Source organism: Cetorhinus maximus, unplaced genomic scaffold (assembly GCF_964194155.1).
Source record: "Cetorhinus maximus unplaced genomic scaffold, sCetMax3.hap1.1 HAP1_SCAFFOLD_1061, whole genome shotgun sequence".
Classification (NCBI taxonomy): Eukaryota; Metazoa; Chordata; class Chondrichthyes; order Lamniformes; family Cetorhinidae; genus Cetorhinus; species Cetorhinus maximus.
Genome location: NW_027597003.1, coordinates 48546 through 68198, shown reverse-complemented (window position 1 = coordinate 68198; position 19653 = coordinate 48546). Strand labels below are relative to the sequence as shown.

The 19653-nt window shown below is 48.1% G+C and overlaps 1 protein-coding gene across 1 annotated transcript in view; it reads right to left on the bottom strand.

The window, feature by feature from the left end:
* Window positions 1–19653, bottom strand: part of LOC144675627 (cohesin subunit SA-1-like) — a 71201-nt gene that overhangs the window by 6363 nt on the left and 45185 nt on the right. Inside the window, exons 25-30 of the mRNA XM_078536270.1 lie at window positions 18603–18695; window positions 17921–18089; window positions 15311–15435; window positions 13285–13386; window positions 9484–9632; window positions 8826–8954 (exon numbers count right to left, since the gene is read on the bottom strand). Of these exons, the coding sequence (XP_078392396.1) occupies window positions 8826–8954; window positions 9484–9632; window positions 13285–13386; window positions 15311–15435; window positions 17921–18089; window positions 18603–18695 (767 nt within the window). The remainder of the gene's footprint in view (window positions 1–8825; window positions 8955–9483; window positions 9633–13284; window positions 13387–15310; window positions 15436–17920; window positions 18090–18602; window positions 18696–19653) is intronic.

Below are 19653 nucleotides of genomic sequence, written 5' to 3'. Positions count from 1 at the left end.
CCCCACCCATCTCAACATGAGCACCTCCCAAAACCCCACCCATCTCAACATGAGCACCTCCCAAAACCCCACCCATCTCAACATGAGCACCTCCCAAAACCCTACCCATCTCAACATGAGCACCTCCCAAAACCCCACCCATCTCAACATGAGCACCTCCCAAAACCCCACCCATCTCAACATGGGCACCCCCCCAAAACCCCACCCATCTCATAATGGGAACCCTAACCCATCTTAACATGGGCACCCCCCAAAACCCCACCCGTCTCAACATGGGGACCTCCCATACCTCCACCCATCTCAACATGGGGACCCTCACCCATCTCAACATGGGCACCCCCCCAAAACCCCCACCCGTCTCAACATGGGGACCCTCACCCATCTCAACATGGGTACCCCCCCAAAACCCCCACCCGTCTCAACATGGGGACCCTCACCCATCTCAACATGGGCACCCCCAAAACCCCACCCATCTCAACATGGGCACCCCCCCCAAACCCCACCCATTTCATCATGGGAACCCTCACCCATCTCAACATGGGCACCCCCAAAACCCCACCCGTCTCAACATGGGCACTGAGTCCCCCAGAAATTTGATCAGGAGGGATATCGCTGCCAGGAACAAGATCAAACAACCAAATCCACAACCAGCCATTCATGGATTCTCCATGAAGAGACCCCAAATCACCCCCTATCCCACCCCCCGACACCCCAGCACAGACCCTGAATCACCCCCTATCCCACCTCCCAACACCTCAGCACAGACCCTGAATCACCCCCATCCCACCCCCTCCCCCAGCACAGACCCTGAATCACCCCCCATCCCACCCTCCTCCCCCAGCACAGACCCTGAATCACCCCCCATCCCACCCTCCTCCCCCAGCACAGACCCTGAATCACCCCCCATCCCACCCTCCTCCCTCAGCACAGACCCTGAATCACCCCCATCCCACCCCCCGACACCCCAGCACAGACCCTGAATCACCCCCTATCCCATTCCCTTCCCCACCAAAGTGATCTGGGATTAGAGGAAGGGTTTTCAGTGATGAGGAGGAATCAGATACCAGACCAGTTCATGAGAACCAGGTGGACTCTGAGCGACCCTGACAGAGATTTTAGATGTGAGGGCTTTTGAGGAAAAATCAGCCCATCATGAAATGAGGCCATTCAGTCCACTGTGTGTGTGCTGGCTCTTTGGTAGAGCTTGTCAATGTGTTCCACTCTGCTACTCCACCCCTAAAGCTCCGTAAACGATTCCCCACCAAATCCCAGCACCCCACCCCGGCCTTCCCGGTCAAGCAACGCCTGGATTTTAAAATTCTCATCCTCGTTTTCAAATCCTTTCATGGCCTCACCCCTCCCTGTCTTCTATAGTCTCCTCCACAACTCTCCGAGATCTCTGCACTCCTCCAAATCTGGCCTCTTCAGCATCCCTGATTTTAATCGCTCCACCATTGACGGCCTCCAGCTGCCTGGGCCTCAAGCTCAGGAACATGGTACCTAAACCTCTCCAACTCTCTCTCGCCGGTTAAGACCTTCCTTAAAACCTACTGACCAAGCTTTAGGTCAGATCCTAAAGCGGCTCGGTGTCATATTTTGTGTTGAAGAGCCTGTGAAGCGCCCTGTGACGGATCATAACGGTAAACACGCGATATAAATATTATTTGTCGTTCTACATACAGAGCCCCCACTTTCACTGAGAAAGAACCAATTGTGCATAGACAATCCACTCATAGCCCTGGCCCACTGGACTCTCACAGCTCGGACACCGTCCATCCCACTGGACTCTCACAGCTCGGACACCGTCCATCCCACTGGACTCTCACAGCTCGGACACCGTCCATCCCAATGGACTCTCACAGCTCGGACACCGTCCATCCCACTGGACTCTCACAGCTCGGACACCGTCCATCCCACTGGACTCTCACAGCTCGGACACCGTCCATCCCACTGGACTCTCACAGCTCGGACACCGTCCATCCCACTGGACTCTCACAGCTCGGACACCGTCCATCCCACTGGACTCTCACAGCTCGGACACCGTCCATCCCACTGGACTCTCACAGCTCGGACACCGTCCATCCCACTAGACTCTCTCACACAGCTCGGACACCGTCCATCCCACTAGACTCACACAGCTCGGACACCGTCCATCCCACTGGACTCTCTCACACAGCTCGGACACCGTCCATCCCACTAGACTCACACAGCCTGCTCATATAACATAGAAAATAGAAGCAGGGTAGGTCATTTGGCCCTTCGAGCCTGCTCTGTCATTCAATATGAACATGGCTGATCCTCTATCTCAACACTGTACTCCCACACTTCCCCCATAGCCCTTGATGCCTTTAGAGTCAAGAAATCTATTTCCTTCTTAAATATATTCAGTGACTTGGCCTCTGCGGCCTTCTGTGGTAGAGAATTCCACAGGTTCACCGCCCTCTGAGTGAACAAGTTTCTCCTCAACTCAGTTTTAAATGATCGACACCCTGTATCCTGAGACTGTGACTCCTTGTTCTAGACACACCGCTCCCCCAGCAAGAGGAAAAATCATCCCTGCATCCAGTCTGTCCATCTCTGTCAGATCTTTCAATCAGATCCCCTCTCATTCTTCTAAACTCCACTGAATACAGGCCTAGTCGGCCTAATCTCTCATATAACCATCCAGGGAATCAGTCTGATGAACCTTCACTGCACCCCCTCTATGGCAAATATATCATTTCTGAGGTAAGGAGACCAAAACTGCACACAATACTCCAGGTGCGGTCTCACCAAGGCCCTGTACAGCTGCAGTGAGACATCTTTGCTCCCATACTCAAGTCCTCTCACAATGAAGGCCAACATACCATTTACCTGCTTAACTGCTTGCTGCACCTGCATGCTTGCTTTCAGTGACTGGTGTACAATCGAGCATCATTTAAATAATACTCTGCCATTCTGTTTTTCCTACCAAAGTGGATAACTTCACACTTATCCACGTCGTACTGCATCTGCCATATATTTGCCCACTCACTCAACCTGTCTAAATCGTCCTGAAGCCTCTTAACACCCTCCTCATTGCTCACATTCCCACCAAGTTTCGTGTAGTCAGCAAACTTGGAAATATTACATTTGATTCCCTCATCCAAATCATTGATATATATTGTGAATAGCTGGGGCCCAAGCACTGATTCCTGCAGTGCCCCACTATCACCGCCTGCCACTCTGAAAAAGACCCATTTATTCCTACTCTGTTTCCTGTCTGCTAACCAATTCTCAATCCGTGCCAATATATTACCCCCAATCACGGGTTTTAATTTTTACACACTAACCTCTTATGTGGGGCTTTATCAAAAGCTTTCTGAAAATCAAAATACACTACCATAAAGAACCTTATTTTACTTTTCTTGGACTGTGGTTTTTCAATTGGACTATGGCTTTAAAAACTACCATGGCTGCAGTTGAAATACATGTCCGCTGAAACAGGATGAGGAATATCTACAATGTTGCTATCCTGGAACATAGGGTGCCATGAGAGATGATGGTGCCGGAAAGGAGTTCTGGACTAGGGGAAACTGCCCAACGACAGCATTTTAATTGGCTCCTGACCAGGTGACCAGGGTTTTATGTGGTAACAGTGCAGGCAGAACAACTCCTAGCCTGCAAAGAGGGAGGATCCAAAACCTCTCCGTGTTTATAAGATTCCAGCAATGCTGCCATAATAGCTAGCCGGCTATTCTTCATATAACCTGCTTTCTCTGAAAACCCTTCATCAAGAAGAAAAGGGGAAAAATCACCAGTAGAGACTTTGAAAAGCAAGTTTTTCAACCAGTGAGCCACAGACTAAAAGTGCTGGGAAATCACCTCGTGTCATCAACAACAAACTGCAAGGAATTTGGAAGACATCAATCAAAATCAACCCATCTATTCCTGTACTCCAGATTGGTGCTATTAAACTGTTTTATCTCACCCTTAAAATCCATGTTTTGTGTGTCTTATGTGTATGTGTATACGGGTTTAAGAAGGGGTAGAGTTTAAGTTATTGAATTGGAAGTTAGCTGTTCATATTTCTTTTGCTACTAGTTAAAGACAATTTGTTCAATAAACAGTTATTTACTTGTTAAGTTTACAAACCTGGTGTTCGTATTCTATTAACCTAAATTAAACAGTTAGGTAGAATTGGGGCAATCTGGTGGTTTGGTCAAACTTTTCACATTTGTCACAGCTCGGGGAACAGTGAGGTTGGATATTACAGCGCACTATCCCCAGTGAGTCGTGACAAAGTTTGGGGGCTCGGGTCAGGGATATTTTGGAACAAAAGACAATGACGATTTGGGTGTAGATTTAGCAAGTAATAAAAACTAAAAGCAAACACCAGGTTTATACTACCAAACATAAGATGGAACTGGAAACTGCTAAAACCTTCCTGCAAGTGGAAGAGATGTCCCTGACAATTTTACAAGTGTCCCAAAAGCCAGGTTAATCGAATTGGCAAGTAATTTAAGAGTAGGATTGCTTGCCAAAGCCAGGAAGGCAGAGGTAATCGAAGAGATGGCACAGTATTTAAAACTGGAAGGAACATCCGAAAGACTGAGTTCTCCAAGGGGTTGGGCTCAAATTCAAGTGCAAATGAAAAAATTGGAACTAGAGGCAGCAGAAAAGGAAAGGGCATTCCAAAGGGAACAGGCAGAAAAGGAAAGGGCATTCCAAAGGGAACAGGCAGAAAAGGAAAGGGCATTCCAAAGGGAACAGGCAGAAAAGGAAAGGGCATTCCAAAGGGAACAGGCAGAAAAGGAAAGGGCATTCCAAAGGGAACAGGCAGAAAAGGAAAGGGCATTCCAAAGGGAACAGGCAGAAAAGGAAAGGGCATTCCAAAGGGAACAGGCAGAAAAGGAAAGGGCATTCCAAAGGGAACAGGCAGAAAAGGAAAGGGCATTCCAAAGGGAACAGGCAGAAAAGGAAAGGGCATTCCAAAGGGAACAGGCAGAAAGGGAAAGGGCATTCCAAAGGGAACAGGCAGAAAGGGAAAGGGCATTCCAAAGAGAACAGGCAGAAAGGGAAAGGGCATTCCAAAGGGAACAGGCAGAAAGGGAAAGGGCATTCCAAAGAGAACAGGCAGAAAGGGAAAGGGCATTCCAAAGAGAACAGGCAGAAAGGGAAAGGGCATTCCAAAGAGAACAGGCAGAAAGGGAAAGGGCATTCCAAAGAGAACAGGCAGAAAGGGAAAGGGCAATCCAAAGAGAACAGGCAGAAAGGGAAAGGGCATTCCAAAGAGAACAGGCAGAAAGGGAAAGGGAAAGGGCATTCCAAAGAGAACAGGCAGAAAGGGAAAGGGCATTCCAAAGGGAACAGGCAGAAAAGAAAAGGGCATTCCAAAGGGAACAGGCAGAAAGGGAAAGGGCCTTCCAAAGAGAACAGGCAGAAAGGGAAAGGGCCTTCCAAAGAGAACAGGCAGAAAGGGAAAGGGCATTCCAAAGGGAACAGGCAGAAAAGGAAAGGGCATTCCAAAGGGAACAGGCAGAAAGGGAATTAGAAACAGCAAAGTTAGAGAAGGAGGAAAGAGAAAGAGCGAGAGAGAGAGACAGAGAATTCCAGCTTAGAATGTTGGCAGTTAAAAAAAGAGACACCAGGAGGTGAGGCAGGACTTATGTCCAGATCAGAATCCAGTGGCGAGATGTTTAAATTTGTACAAGCTCTTCCAAAATTTGAAGAAAGAGATGTTGAAGCATTCTTTATTTCATTTGAGAAGATAGCTAAACAGATGAATTGGCCAAAGGAAAACTGCACATTGCCCATGCAGAGCAAATTGACAGGTAGAGCACAGGAAATTTATGCTTCACTGTCCGAGGAAGTTTCTAGGGTCTATGATGTGGTGAAAAAGGCCATTTTGAGTGCATATGAGCTGATCCCTGAAGCATATAGGCATAAGTTTCGAAATTTAAGGAAACAGCCTGGGCAAATTTACATTAAATTTGAAAGGATTAAGCAAAATCGTTTTAACAGGTGGATACGAGCATTAGGAGTTGATACTGCTTATGAAGTTCTCAGAGAGACCATTCTCTAGGAAGAATTTAAAAACTCTTTACCTTCTGTAACAAGAACCCATGTGGAAGACTAAAGGGTTGCAACTGCTAGACAGGCAGCAGTAGTGGCTGACAATTATGAGCTGATCTATAAAACTAAACCTTTTTTTCCATCGCCCCCCCCCATAAATTTGAAAAGGATAGAAAGTGGGAGAATGAAAGGAAGGCAAGTAACCAGGGTAATGAATGGATAGCTGGGAATACTTTGAGATCTCCTCCCCAGATCAGGAAGGAAGGTACTGAGTGTGGAGGTGAAACTCGAAGGCCTAAGTGTAATAAAGTGGGACACATTCATTCAGGATGCTGGAAGTTGCGAGGGAAGCCAATGGGACTTACTGGAGTTCGTAAGAGCGAGTCTGAAAAGGGAGCTCAAAAATGAAACGCCAGAGATAAAATTGTAGCTTTAACTACAAATAAGGGTTTGGAGGTAACCACTGCAGTGAATGCAGATGAAGTGAAATAAGGTAGATGAGAGATATAAAGGGTTTTTGTCTAAAGGAAAGATAACCCCTTTTTCATCAAATGATGCAGCTAAACCCATAACTATATTAAGGGACACAGGAGCTACTCAAACTCCTTTGCTCGAGAAGGGCCTAGAAAGCTGAAATATTGGTAAACGGGATAAGTGGAGATTATATCCCAGTTCCATTGTACAAAGTGCAATTGGAATGTGATTTGTTGTCTGGATCGGTGGATGTAGCCAGTGGTTAAGAAATTACCCGTGGATGGAGTTGATTTACTCCTGGGAACCATTTGGCAGGAGTGAAGGTTATAGTTTCGCCCATAGTTACAGGAGATCCGAGAGAAGCTAAATAGAGAGAGGAGTTACAAGAACAGGTTCCTGGTATTTTTCCATCGTGTGTGGTGAACGGAGCAATGACTAAACAAAGTCCATCACCAAAGGTCAAAGTAATACCACGAGCAGATGTTAGAGTAGCCAAAACTTTCTTTAAGGATTAGGATAATTCAAAGGAAGTGTTTGGTATGTCTTCATTAATTGAAGCTCAGAAAGCAGATCCAGAGTTAAACAAGTTAGCACAGTCAGCTCACACTGAAGCTGAGGCTGAAGGAGTTCCAGAGTGCGGCTACATTAAAAACGGAGTTCTGATGAGGAAGTGGAGACACCCTCACAGACCTGCGGACGAGGAATGGACAGTTGTTCATCAGATAGTGGTACCGCCCAAATATCGTAAGGAGATATTGCGAGTAGCACATGAAATCTCTATGGCAGGACATGTAGGAATACCAAAAAGCCAAGCATCGATAAACAGGCATTTTACCTGGCCGAGACTTCATAAGGACGTGGTGCATGTCATACATGTCAGGTAGTAGGTAAACCCCAATATGTAATCAAACCAGCACGTTTAATACCCAAACCAGTTTTTGAAGAACCATTCAGTCGGGTATTAGTAGATTGCGTAGGCCTATTACCCAAAACGAAAGCAGGACATCAGTATATCCTTACAATCATGGATATGACAACCGGATTTCCAGAAGCGATTCCTTTAAGGACAATTACAGCTAAGGTGGTAGTGGAAAAGTTAACTCAGTTTTTCACTCGTTATGGCCGACCAATTGAAATACAATCTGACCAAGGTCCTAACTTCATTTCTAAGATTTTCCAGGGCATGATCAGCAATTTGGGTATCAAGCAACTAAAGTCTACCGCCTCTCACCCAGAGACACAGGGAGCTTTAGACAGATATCATCAGACTCTCAAAACCATGATTAAGACCTATTGCCATGAATACCCAAAGGATTGGGACAAAGGATTAGATTTCTTACTGTTTGCTACCAGAGGGACTCCCTCTCTGAGGGAGTATACTGGATTTAAGTCCATTTGAATTGGTCTATGGCCATGAAAAAAAAAGTCCATTAAAATTGATCAAAGAAAAGTTTCTGTAGCCGAAAGACGAATGCTCCATGTTGGATTACGTGTCCATGTTTCTAGAAAGACTCACAGGGGCGTGTGAAGTAGCACGAGAGCATTTAAACATTTCCCAAGCCAAAATGAAAGAATGGGCAGACAAACATGCTACAACTAGAACATTCCAAGCAGGAGACCAAGTATTGGTATTGTTACCTTTGCAGGGTGAGCCCCTGAAAGCGAAATTCAGTGGCCCCTACAAGATAGTTAGGAGAGTTGGTGCAGCGACTTATCCGATAGATACTCCTGAGCGCAGGGAGAAGAAACGGTTATATCACATAAACATGTGGTTTGGCCAAACTTTTCACGTTTGTCACAGCTCAGGGAACAGCGGGGCTTAATATTACAGCGCCACTATCCCCCAGTGAGTCGTGACACCACAGGTTCTCCCCTATCTATTCTGCTAGTTACATCCTCAAAAAACTCCAGCAGACTTGTCAAATGTGATTTCCCTTTCATAAATCCATGTTGACTTTGTCTAATCCCGTTGATATTTTTTTTAAGCGTCCTGTTATCACATCCTTTATAACAGACTCTAGCATTTTCCCGACTACGGACGTCAGGCTGTGGGCTTATATTTGCCACCCTCCAATCTTCCAGGGACTGTTCCAGAATCTACAGAATTTTGGAAGATGACAACCATCCACTATTTCCATGGCCACCTCCTTTCGTACCCTGGGTTGTAGATTATCGGGTCCTGGGAGTTTAACGGCTTTCAGTCCCATTAATTTCTCCAGCATCGATTGTTTTAGTAATACTAAATTTCCTTCAATTCCTCCTTCTCACTAGACCCTTGGTTCCCTAGTATTCCTGGGAAGTAGCCCGTGTTTACTCACACTGCTTTCTTGTCCTGCCGCAGCAGTTTGGACGAGAATTCACTGAGGACATCGAGGAATGGCAGATTCAGCGGAGGCGAGTCCAAAGCACTGGGTTGATACAGCTGGAAGGCAAACTTTATCCCGTCCCTAAAAGGGGAACGAGCAGACCAGAAACACGAGCAAAATGATTGAATACAAGCAAATAAATCAGACCCTAAATGCACGGCATTAAAATAAATCAAACTAGAGACGTTAAGTAAATGCTCACACAGTTTCCCATCTCCCGTCACGCTATACGAAGTCTAGCCCAAAACGATCATTCTCCGTTAGCCTGTACTTCCTGCTAAACTGGAGAATGATTAAGTTGTGTGAACAGCCTGTGCCTGTAATACATTTGTGCACAGGAATCGGCTGCTGATCATCACCACCCCGTCCCCCAGCCCATAAAAAAAGCCTTCAATTCCACCTGGCTGCATCATCAGACAGCAAAACATATAAACTCCCCACCCCAAACACTCAGCCCACCCCAGACAGACCCAGTCTGAAAGCTCCAATCACTCACCCCACAACTTCACCCCCAAAAATTTAATCCACCAGCATCCCTCACAGACCCTGCCTCTTAAACCCCCTCACGGCCGCCACCCCACGACAGTTCAGACCCAGGTCCTGTACTCACAAATGCAACGAGACAACGGACTGCCTGTTTTTGATCAGGTCCATCCCGAACGTCAAGGCAAATCTCCGGCCAAGATCCTTAATGGCACTGAACCCGCCGGAGGAGCGATCGATGACGGAGCCCTGATCCTGAAGAAGCTCATTGAACAACTGCAGATGAGAAGAGAACACGCAGTCAGGACAAAGCTGCAAAATATAGTGGGCATAACAAACTCCTTAAATTCAAGTGGAGAAAACACCACCATAGCCCACAGGTCCCAAACCCACCATCAGCCCCTCACAGAAGGGTTACTGTAAACACCGCTGTCAGGAAAGGATTCCCAGCAGGAACAATCCAGAGTTTGAATCCCTCACAAACGTTCAGTACAGTACAGTAATCACCCCACCCCCACGCATCCAAACATACACACCCAAACCCCATTCACCACCCCCCACCACAGACACACATGCCCCCAAACCCCATTCACCACCCCCACCACAGACACACACAGCCCCAAACCCCATTCACCACCCCCCACCACAGACACACACACACCCCCAAACCCCATTCACCACCCCCCCACCACACACCCCCAAACCCCATTCACCACCCCCCCACCACACACAGTCCCAAACTCCATTCACCACCCCCACCACAGACACACACCCCCCCAAACCCCATTCACCACCCTCACAGCCCCCCAAACCCCATTCACCACCCTCACCACACACACAAAACACATTCACCCCCACCAGCGCACACACATACCCAAACCCCATTCACTGCCCCCCACCGAGACACACACCCAAACCCCATTCACTGCCCCTCCAATCCATTCACCACTGCCCCCCATGCACTCCCAAACCCCATTATCTCACACACGGACAGGCGCAGAGACGCACAGGCAGGCGCAGAGATGCGCACAGAGTCAGGAAGGTATAATCATTTTCATAATGTTATTGGAACTTATTGTAAAGTAGAGTATTGGTGGAGTCTGTATCTATGGGCGTGTGCGTGTCTTAATGAATTAAAGGCAGCTGGTCTGAAGGCTTTGATGTGTCAGAAGATAAGCTTGGTTTGAAATGTTAAGTAGGTAAACATGGGTGAAGGTTTAGAATGTGAGGTGTAAAGGGAGCATTTGCATTTTAAAATAAACCAGACTAGCTTGAATTCAAAAGAGGGGGTGAAATGTTTAACTTAGCCAGGAGAAGTTAAGAAACAGTGTGTTTATTTTCCCTCCAAAGATTACTGGTAAAACATGATAGATTTTTATTATTAGAGAGGTAAAGTCCAATGACATAGTGAAACAATGGGAATTTGCATTCAAACAGGAAAATATGTAAAAAGGAGAGAATGCTGTGTGCAAGAGAGGGCATTCGAAGATCTCGCAAGTGTGAAAAGCCTCCAAGCCTCAAACTGCTGTCTGCAAGAACTGAAGTTAAGAAAACTCACTTTAAATTCTACTGTTTAGGGCATCAAGTTACTTTGCCTGGGTCTTTTAAAATCTGTGTGCTTTACTGTTGCCTTAACAGAGGTGTCACTGGGAGTTAGATTAACTAGGGGAGTTAGGAGTTATCATAATAGTCAATTGTAAACCTATGAACGTGCTTAAAATCTTTCTTTTCTACCTAGTAAAGGTTTAATTCAGTTTTGTAAGAACCCTACAAGACTTGGTGGTCTTATTACAACTGAATTCAGGGCACGTATCTCGAAACATATAAATTGCAAAACAGTTGTAGCAGTTGTTTCAAGTTTCCCTTTGGGATTTCAGCAGCTTAGCATTCACTATCACGGATGCACACAGGCAGGCAGGCACCGGCGCGCGCAGGCAGGCAGGCACCGGCGCGCGCAGGCAGGCAGGCACCGGCGCGCGCAGGCAGGCAGGCACCGACGCGCGCAGGCAGGCAGGCACCGACGCGCGCAGGCAGGCAGGCACCGACGCGCGCAGGCAAGCAGACAGACACCGACGCGCGCAGGCAAGCAGACAGACACCGACGCGCGCAGGCAAGCAGACAGACACCGACGCGCGCAGGCAAGCAGACAGACACCGACGCGCGCAGGCAAGCAGACAGACACCGACGCGCGCAGGCAAGCAGACAGACACCGACGCACGCAGGCAAGCAGACAGACACCGACGCACGCAGGCAAGCAGACAGACACCGACGCACGCAGGCAAGCAGACAGACACCGACGCACGCAGGCAAGCAGACAGACACCGACGCACGCAGGCAAGCAGACAGACACCGACGCACGCAGGCAAGCAGACAGACACCGACGCACGCAGGCAAGCAGACAGACACCGACGCACGCAGGCAAGCAGACAGACACCGACGCACGCAGGCAAGCAGACAGACACCGACGCACGCAGGCAAGCAGACAGACACCGACGCACGCAGGCAAGCAGACAGACACCGACGCACGCAGGCAAGCAGACAGACACCGACGCACGCAGGCAAGCAGACAGACACCGACGCACGCAGGCAAGCAGACACCGACGCACGCAGGCAAGCAGACACCGACGCACGCAGGCAAGCAGACACCGACGCACGCAGGCAAGCAGACACCGACGCACGCAGGCAAGCAGACACCGACGCACGCAGGCAAGCAGACACCGACGCACGCAGGCAAGCAGACACCGACGCACGCAGGCAAGCAGACACCGACGCACGCAGGCAAGCAGACACCGACGCACGCAGGCAAGCAGACACCGACGCACGCAGGCAAGCAGACACCGACGCACGCAGGCAAGCAGACACCGACGCACGCAGGCAAGCAGACACCGACGCACGCAGGCAAGCAGACACCGACGCACGCAGGCAAGCAGACACCGACGCACGCAGGCAAGCAGACACCGACGCACGCAGGCAAGCAGACACCGACGCACGCAGGCAAGCAGACACCGACGCACGCAGGCAAGCAGACACCGACGCACGCAGGCAAGCAGACACCGACGCACGCAGGCAAGCAGACACCGACGCACGCAGGCAAGCAGACACCGACGCACGCAGGCAAGCAGACACCGACGCACGCAGGCAAGCAGACACCGACGCACGCAGGCAAGCAGACACCGACGCACGCAGGCAAGCAGACACCGACGCACGCAGGCAAGCAGACACCGACGCACGCAGGCAAGCAGACGGACACCGACGCACGCAGGCAAGCAGACGGACACCGACGCACGCAGGCAAGCAGACGGACACCGACGCACGCAGGCAAGCAGACGGACACCGACGCACGCAGGCAAGCAGACGGACACCGACGCACGCAGGCAAGCAGACGGACACCGACGCACGCAGGCAAGCAGACGGACACCGACGCACGCAGGCAGGCAGGCAAGCAGACACCGACGCACGCAGGCAAGCAGACAGACACCGACACACACATGCATGCAGCAAAGTCTGTACAAAGGATTGAGAGCGTGGCTTAACATTGAGCAATGAGAGGCATTGGGTGTGAGAATGGGGTTAGACTGGATTAGCTCATTGGGTGTGAGAATGGGGTTAGGCTGGATTAGCTCATTGGGTGTGAGAATGGGGTTAGGCTGGATTAGCTCATTGGGTGTGAGAATGGGGTTAGGCTGGATTAGCTCATTGGGTGTGAGAATGGGGTTAGGCTGTATTAGCTCATTGGGTGTGAGAATGGGGTTAGGCTGGATTAGCTCATTGGGTGTGAGAATGGGGTTAGACTGGATTAGCTCATTGGGTGTGAGAATGGGGTTAGACTGGATTAGCTCATTGGGTGTGAGAATGGGGTTAGGCTGGATAGTTGACAGAGTTTGACAGGCTGAATGGTGTAATATTGTGATTGTGCTGACACACTCACCTGCTGTAAGCTGAGGAGGAGAGTTTTGGCGCATTCAATTTTATCAACAAGTCGAGCTTTAGCCAACATCTCCTTGATAATGTCGCCATAGTCACCGTAGTACTGCAATGAGGAGGACACAGAGCTCAAAGCCTGACACAAGGGCAGTGTTTTTACCCACACACACACACTAGCTTAGTCAAGCTGACCAGTACAATGGTTCACCAACCCTCCTTCCCCCAGGACCCTGTCCCCCAGATCACCTGCCCCACACTACACACACCGTACTTCCCTCAACCTACACCTCCCCACCCCACCAGACCACCCGTGTCCTGCCCCAACATCCCCCAGAATACACACACCCTATCCCTCTCACCCCACCCATTCCCCCAGGCTACCAGCACCTTGTCACCCTCATTCTTACCCTATACCCACCCCATCCCCAGAACACTCCCCCAGGCTACTCGCACCCCCTAATCTATAACCACCCCAACTTCTCCTGCATCTTCTCAGCTCTGGGGAACAAAGTGCGTTGGTGCAGAATGAGCGATACAGCACCCAGAGTGAGGGGGTGAGGGTCTGGGCAGGTCAGACAGTGTCTGGGGTGAGGCAGCATTATGGGTAGTCTGGGGCAACAGTGGGCTGTATGCCGCCTGTGAGGGAACTAAGACCTTACCCTGAATATTTTTTGTAAAATCTATAGAGATATGCTCATCGCCATCTCTAGAAATTTAAAACTGGACAAAGACTGAATCTATGTCTGTCTGTGACCACTGAACAAAAGGAGCTACCTGGCAATATCAGAGAAACTCACACCGCATCGTCTCTGAAGAGCCCCTAATGACACATTGTGGGCTGCACAGTCCAAATTCAAAGAGAGCTAACAAGGGCCATCTACATTTCATAGCTCAGGCTTGCCAACCGGAGTCCACACGTCTACTTGGGCAAAGGGCCCACAACCTTCCTTTCAGTTCTTAATAGTTGAGACATTTAACAATCTCAGGGACCCAGACGAAGGATACATATCCCTTTGTCAAAGACACTGTGAAGAAGTGGAAATCATGTGTCATGGACCTCCAGTTCACGGAACTGCAAAGTCAGTCTGATGTTTACCACCCTACAAGCAGCCTCATAGAAAAAGAGCTCTGCCCAGCCCAAACACTTGGCCCCATCTACACTGCTGCTACTGGGAATTCTGTATCATTGCCTATCTCATCGTGTGAAGTCAAAACCATCGTAAAAGTGAATTATCCAGCATCGGTTTTCAACCCACTGACCTCAGTGAAGGAATACCTCATTGGACTTTGATTCTGGACTCCGGAGCTCATTTGAAACACTATTTCCTTTCTCTGTGGCCTCTGCACCGGAAATCATTCCTTTTTCTCTATCCCTCTTTTACTTTTTGAATGCAAAGGAGGTGACATTGCTACCCTCCTCCGACGTTTCAAGTGTGTGCAAATAAACTAACCCTTTGAGTTCATCCTATCTCTAGTTTGCTGTGGGGTTATTAATCGAAATTGGATCGCACAAAACCAAGGGGTTGGGAAATATGCCACCGCTTATAAAGGGGGAAGCAAATCAAAACACCTTTCTGTTTATGGATGGGTGGAGGGAGGAGAAATTGGTGCTGTTTAAATTGCCCTCCCCTGCTGCCCATAACATCCCTCATCCCTGCACCCCTTTACCCACCTCTTTACCCCGGAACACCATACCCAGCACCCTGGACTCCACCCCCACCCCCACCCAATTATATCTAGCCCCCTCACCCCTACCCTATCACCCCTCACCCCTCTTGTACCTTGCCCCACCACCTCACCCCAGCCCAGACACTCCTACACTGCCCCCCCTCACCCCTGACCCTCCGCCCGCAATGATGGGCCCTGCTGCCACTTTGGCTGTGTTGGGTGTCTGACCAACGGACCTGGGAGGCCATCATGGCGCAGGAATCACTGTATAAAAGCCACTGCATTATCGGAGCTCCCTCCTGACTGAGCCATCAGTGCAACTCTCACACCTACAGTTAAATGCAGGTCAGTACTGCCCCTACCTTCATATAGTGTTTGAAGATGTCAGCTGCAGTCCTCAGATCCACCATGTTGTAGATTATGAGCTTGCAGAACCCAGCCAAGAAATTCCTCCTCTTGTGCAACATCTCAATCTTCAGTGACTCATCTAAATTCAAGAAAAACATAGTTAAAGCCAAGCTAAACCAACGAGGAGTCCCACAACAAAGACTTGGGAGCTGTACCTAGAGCCGATGGTTGCTAAGGGAGGTGGGGGGTAGGGAAGAGTTAGCGGAAGGGCTTGCCATAATCTTCCAATCGCCTCCAGAAAAGCTGGGGTTGTTCTTTAGTTCGGAGAAGGTCAAAGTTAACTGTAGAAAATAGGATAAATGCAAACAAGCAGCTTAAAGACTATTACACAGAAAAGATAGGGCCATGCTGACTTAAATGGTTAACAGCTAGAAAGGTAAGATCATAAAATAGTAGGCGGGCTTACTTAGCTGCAGAATTGGAGACCAGGCGTCTACACTGTTTGCAAAGAAATGTAGCCCAGAGTTGTTTTGTTTTGGGAGCTAAAGCTACAATTAATTTAAAAGCAATCGGTAAGCCCTGAAATGCTACATTGTCATGGAGATGGTTGCAGCTCATCATGAAGTGATACTAATGTCTATAATGTTATTGGAAATTATTTTAAAATTTGAATAGTAGTGCGGTTTGTGTGTGTGTGTGTGTGTGTGGCTTAATTGGATTAAAGCCAGCTAGTCTGGGCACTTTGATGTCTAGTAGTTTTGAGAAGTTAATTAGATAAACGTAAGGAAGTTAAAAGGTAAAGTACCATTTGTATTTGTTGAATAAATCATTCAAAAGAATGGGTAAAATCTTGCACCTAGCTGGGGGACGCCAAGCAATGTGTTTATATTACTAATAAAATTGGTGGAATGAAAGGATTATTGTTAGGAGAGGTAAAATTTAAAAACCTAGTAATACAATGGAAAATTTACATTCAAAGGGGAAGCTGGGTATAAAGGGAAAGGAGTTTGTGTGTGAGAGTCGGAGGCATTTAAGCTCTAACCAGCCTGTAAGCCTAGGACTGTGTCTGCAAAGAAACCAAATTGCAAAGGAACCTCATTTTGAATTCGTAAGGTCAAATGTGCTTTGCCTGGTGTCTATGGGTTATTGTTGCCTTGGTGAGGATATACCAGGGAGTGATTAATTTGGGGATTTGTTTAAAAGTTATGATAGTAATGTGTAGACACGTGTATGTGTTTAATTTGTTGTTAAATTAATAAATGTTTAATTTAGTTTTATATAAAAAAAACCTCTCGAGGCTTGGTGGTTTTATTCCTGAATTCAGAGCTGCATCTCAAACATACCAACTGAAAATATAGGTTATGACAGTTGTTCAAGTTTCCCTTTTGGATTTAAACAACTCAGCCTTTATCAACTGCTGTGTCATAACAAGCTTAGGAAAGTTCTAGGGTTTCAATTTATCAGTGTTTGCTGGGGGAGTGAGTGTTTTGAAGCAGGTGAGAAAAGCCATAGTGGAAAGGTGCTGATGTTAGCAGGGTCCAGGCAGCAAAAGTGCTGCTGTTAGCTGGCTCCGTGTGGTTGTGGCTCAGGAGAAGTCACAGGAGCCGTTTGATAGCTCTGTGCAGTTAGGGCTAAGAAGTACTGGGGAGCTGAGAAGGTCACTGGCTCCGTGTTGGAAAGGGTTAGGGCTCAGAGGAAGCCATTCATAGGTTGGTGTGGCTGGGAAGATTGGAGCTTGGCAAAATCCAGGGACTGTGCCAGCTCAGTGAAGTTAGCCGGCTATTAAAAAGCTGAGATTATCCCAGTGTGCAGAAGCTGGGGAAAGACTCGGAAATCCAGGGAAACGAGACCGAAACCATGGACCGTGTTCAGTCACTGAGGAGCAGCTTTGAGGGGATTCAGAGGCTTGATCTTCGAAAGTGAAAAGTTTGGAGTCCCTTGTGAGGGAGACAGAGTTTCAACAAGATTGGTTGACTCTCACTGTTCACTGATGTCTGGGTGGGTTGCTGAAAAATCCGTGGTATCGGTCTTGGTCACATTTGCTATTTATTATACACCGTGGTGTGCACGGCCACAGCTTGCCTGTTCATTCACATGTACCTCATATTAACCCTGAATATTAGAGTATAAGGTAGATATTGAAATTGTTTTGTCTTTTTGACCTTGTATAGTAAAATGTTATTTGTGTTTGTTCAAAACCCATGGAATCTTATGGCTTTATTCTCTTAGCAAGTGTCTTGAATCTCAAACTTTGTCCACTTTAAAACAAATAGTTATTAGTCCTTAACAGATTGCACCAAGAACTTGGGGGTCAGGTCCAGGATCATAACAAGTACAAAAGCAGGGGAAGTTATGCTGAACCTTTATAAAGCTCTGGTTAGGCCATAACTAGAGTATTGTGTCCAGTTCTGGTCACCACATTTTACGAAGGATGTAAATATCCTTTGAGAGGGTCCCAGGAATGAGGGATTTTAGTTATCAGGTTAGTTTGGAAAAGCTGGGGTTTTCTGCTTGGAGCAAAGGAGGCTGAGGGGTGATTTAATCAAAGCGTACAAGATTACGATAGGTTTCGAAAAGGTAGACAAAGCGTAGTTCAGCGAAAGGCGGTTTGAGTCTCTCCTCACCATCTCCGTCGTCCTCTGGTTCGACAAACACATGGTCCATGACAAAACTCAGCAGCTCAGACACTAGTGGAAGGTCAGCAGTGAAGACCAGGGGTTGTAACTCTTCACGACCATCCTGTGTCATCTGGGAGCTGAAGATCACCAGCAGGTCACACAGCAGGATGAAGGACTGCAGCAGAATAAAACAGAGAGATTAACAACAGTTTATCAACCGGGAAAATCTGCACTCCGTACACAGCATAAAGCTTTCACACTAAACCAGGAGAACGATACTGTGTAACTAATCCCATTGTACAGTCTCTCAGTGTACGAAGCCATCATATTCTACCCAGAGAGAGAGATACTGTGTGACTCTAGCCAAACCGTACAGTCTCATTATCAGATTCTTAGACTGGCGTTCCCCTCTCCCAGCCTTGCCAGTCGATCATTCTCAGACTGTGTTGTTTTGTGTGGGATACGGACTCCTTATGGCATCTGTTCCCCTCATCTCTGCTCTTCTCTGGTGAACGCGCTGACTCTTGGTTCCACAAATGTGTGTTCCCCTGTCTGCGCTGACTCCTGGGATGGGGTGGGGAGTCAGTCAGTGGGGCAGGATGAGGGGACGGTCGCTAGTCGGTAGAGCCGGGTGTGTGCGCGGGGACAGGAGGGGGGTCCGTCAAGCCGTTTCCCAGTGCTCACTGACCTGCTCTCTCACTCTGGTGCTGACATTACACAGGCCCTGCTGACACATGGTGAAGACCATGTTCCGTTGCTTCCTCAGTCTGATGAGCTGCTCCTGTGGACGGCAGCAAATGCACATTAAATAGTGACAATAACTGAAGGACTACGGCAGAATGAAACAGGGAGATTAACAACAGTTATCAACCGGGAAATCTGTACTCCGTACATAGCACAAAGATTTCACACAACGCCCGGCCAATCTCTACCTCCAATCCCATTTCTGCACAGCTCCCCCACCTCTCCGCCAGCTTTCAGACAGTTGATGGTGTCTCCAATGCAGACGGTTACCACGTGCTGTGCAGCAGTGGTAGCAATCTCACAAGATTGGAGTCTGGTGAGTGGTGGAACCTGGCTGCATTTGGGAGGCAAATTGACAGATGTGCTCAGATGGCAACATTTTTTTAGAAGATGGTGGTGAACCTAAATGCGACTCCACTGCCAAAAGAAAGATGAGGGGGCATACTCTGATTGACAGGCAGAACCAAGTTGTCAGTTAACAAAAGCTACCAAGCCATTTGCTTTCCTATTTGCTTAGTGTACTGGTATGTTAAGTTTGTGATTCATGTATAAAGATACCCAGGTCCCCCTAAATTCCAGCACTTCCCAGTCTCTCACCCTTCAAAAAATATTCTGCTTTTCCGACTAAAGTGGATAACTTCACACTTCATGTTATACTCCACCTACCCTATAGTTGTCCACTCACCCAAGCTGTCTATATCCTTTTGCAGTCCCCATGTCCTCCTCACTGCTTACATCGTATCTATCGTCAGCAAACTTAGATACATTAGTAAGTTGTGAAGAACACATAAGGATATAGATTGGTTCAGTGAGTGAGTGAGCAAAGATGTGGCAAATGGGGTATTATGTGGGAAAATGCGAAATTATCCATTTTGACAGAATGAATAAAAAGGAAGCACATCGTCTAGAAGGTGAGAGATTGCAGAGCTCTGAGGGGGCAGAGGGATCTGGGTGTCCGAGTGCATGAATCACAAAAGGCTAGTATGAAGGTACAG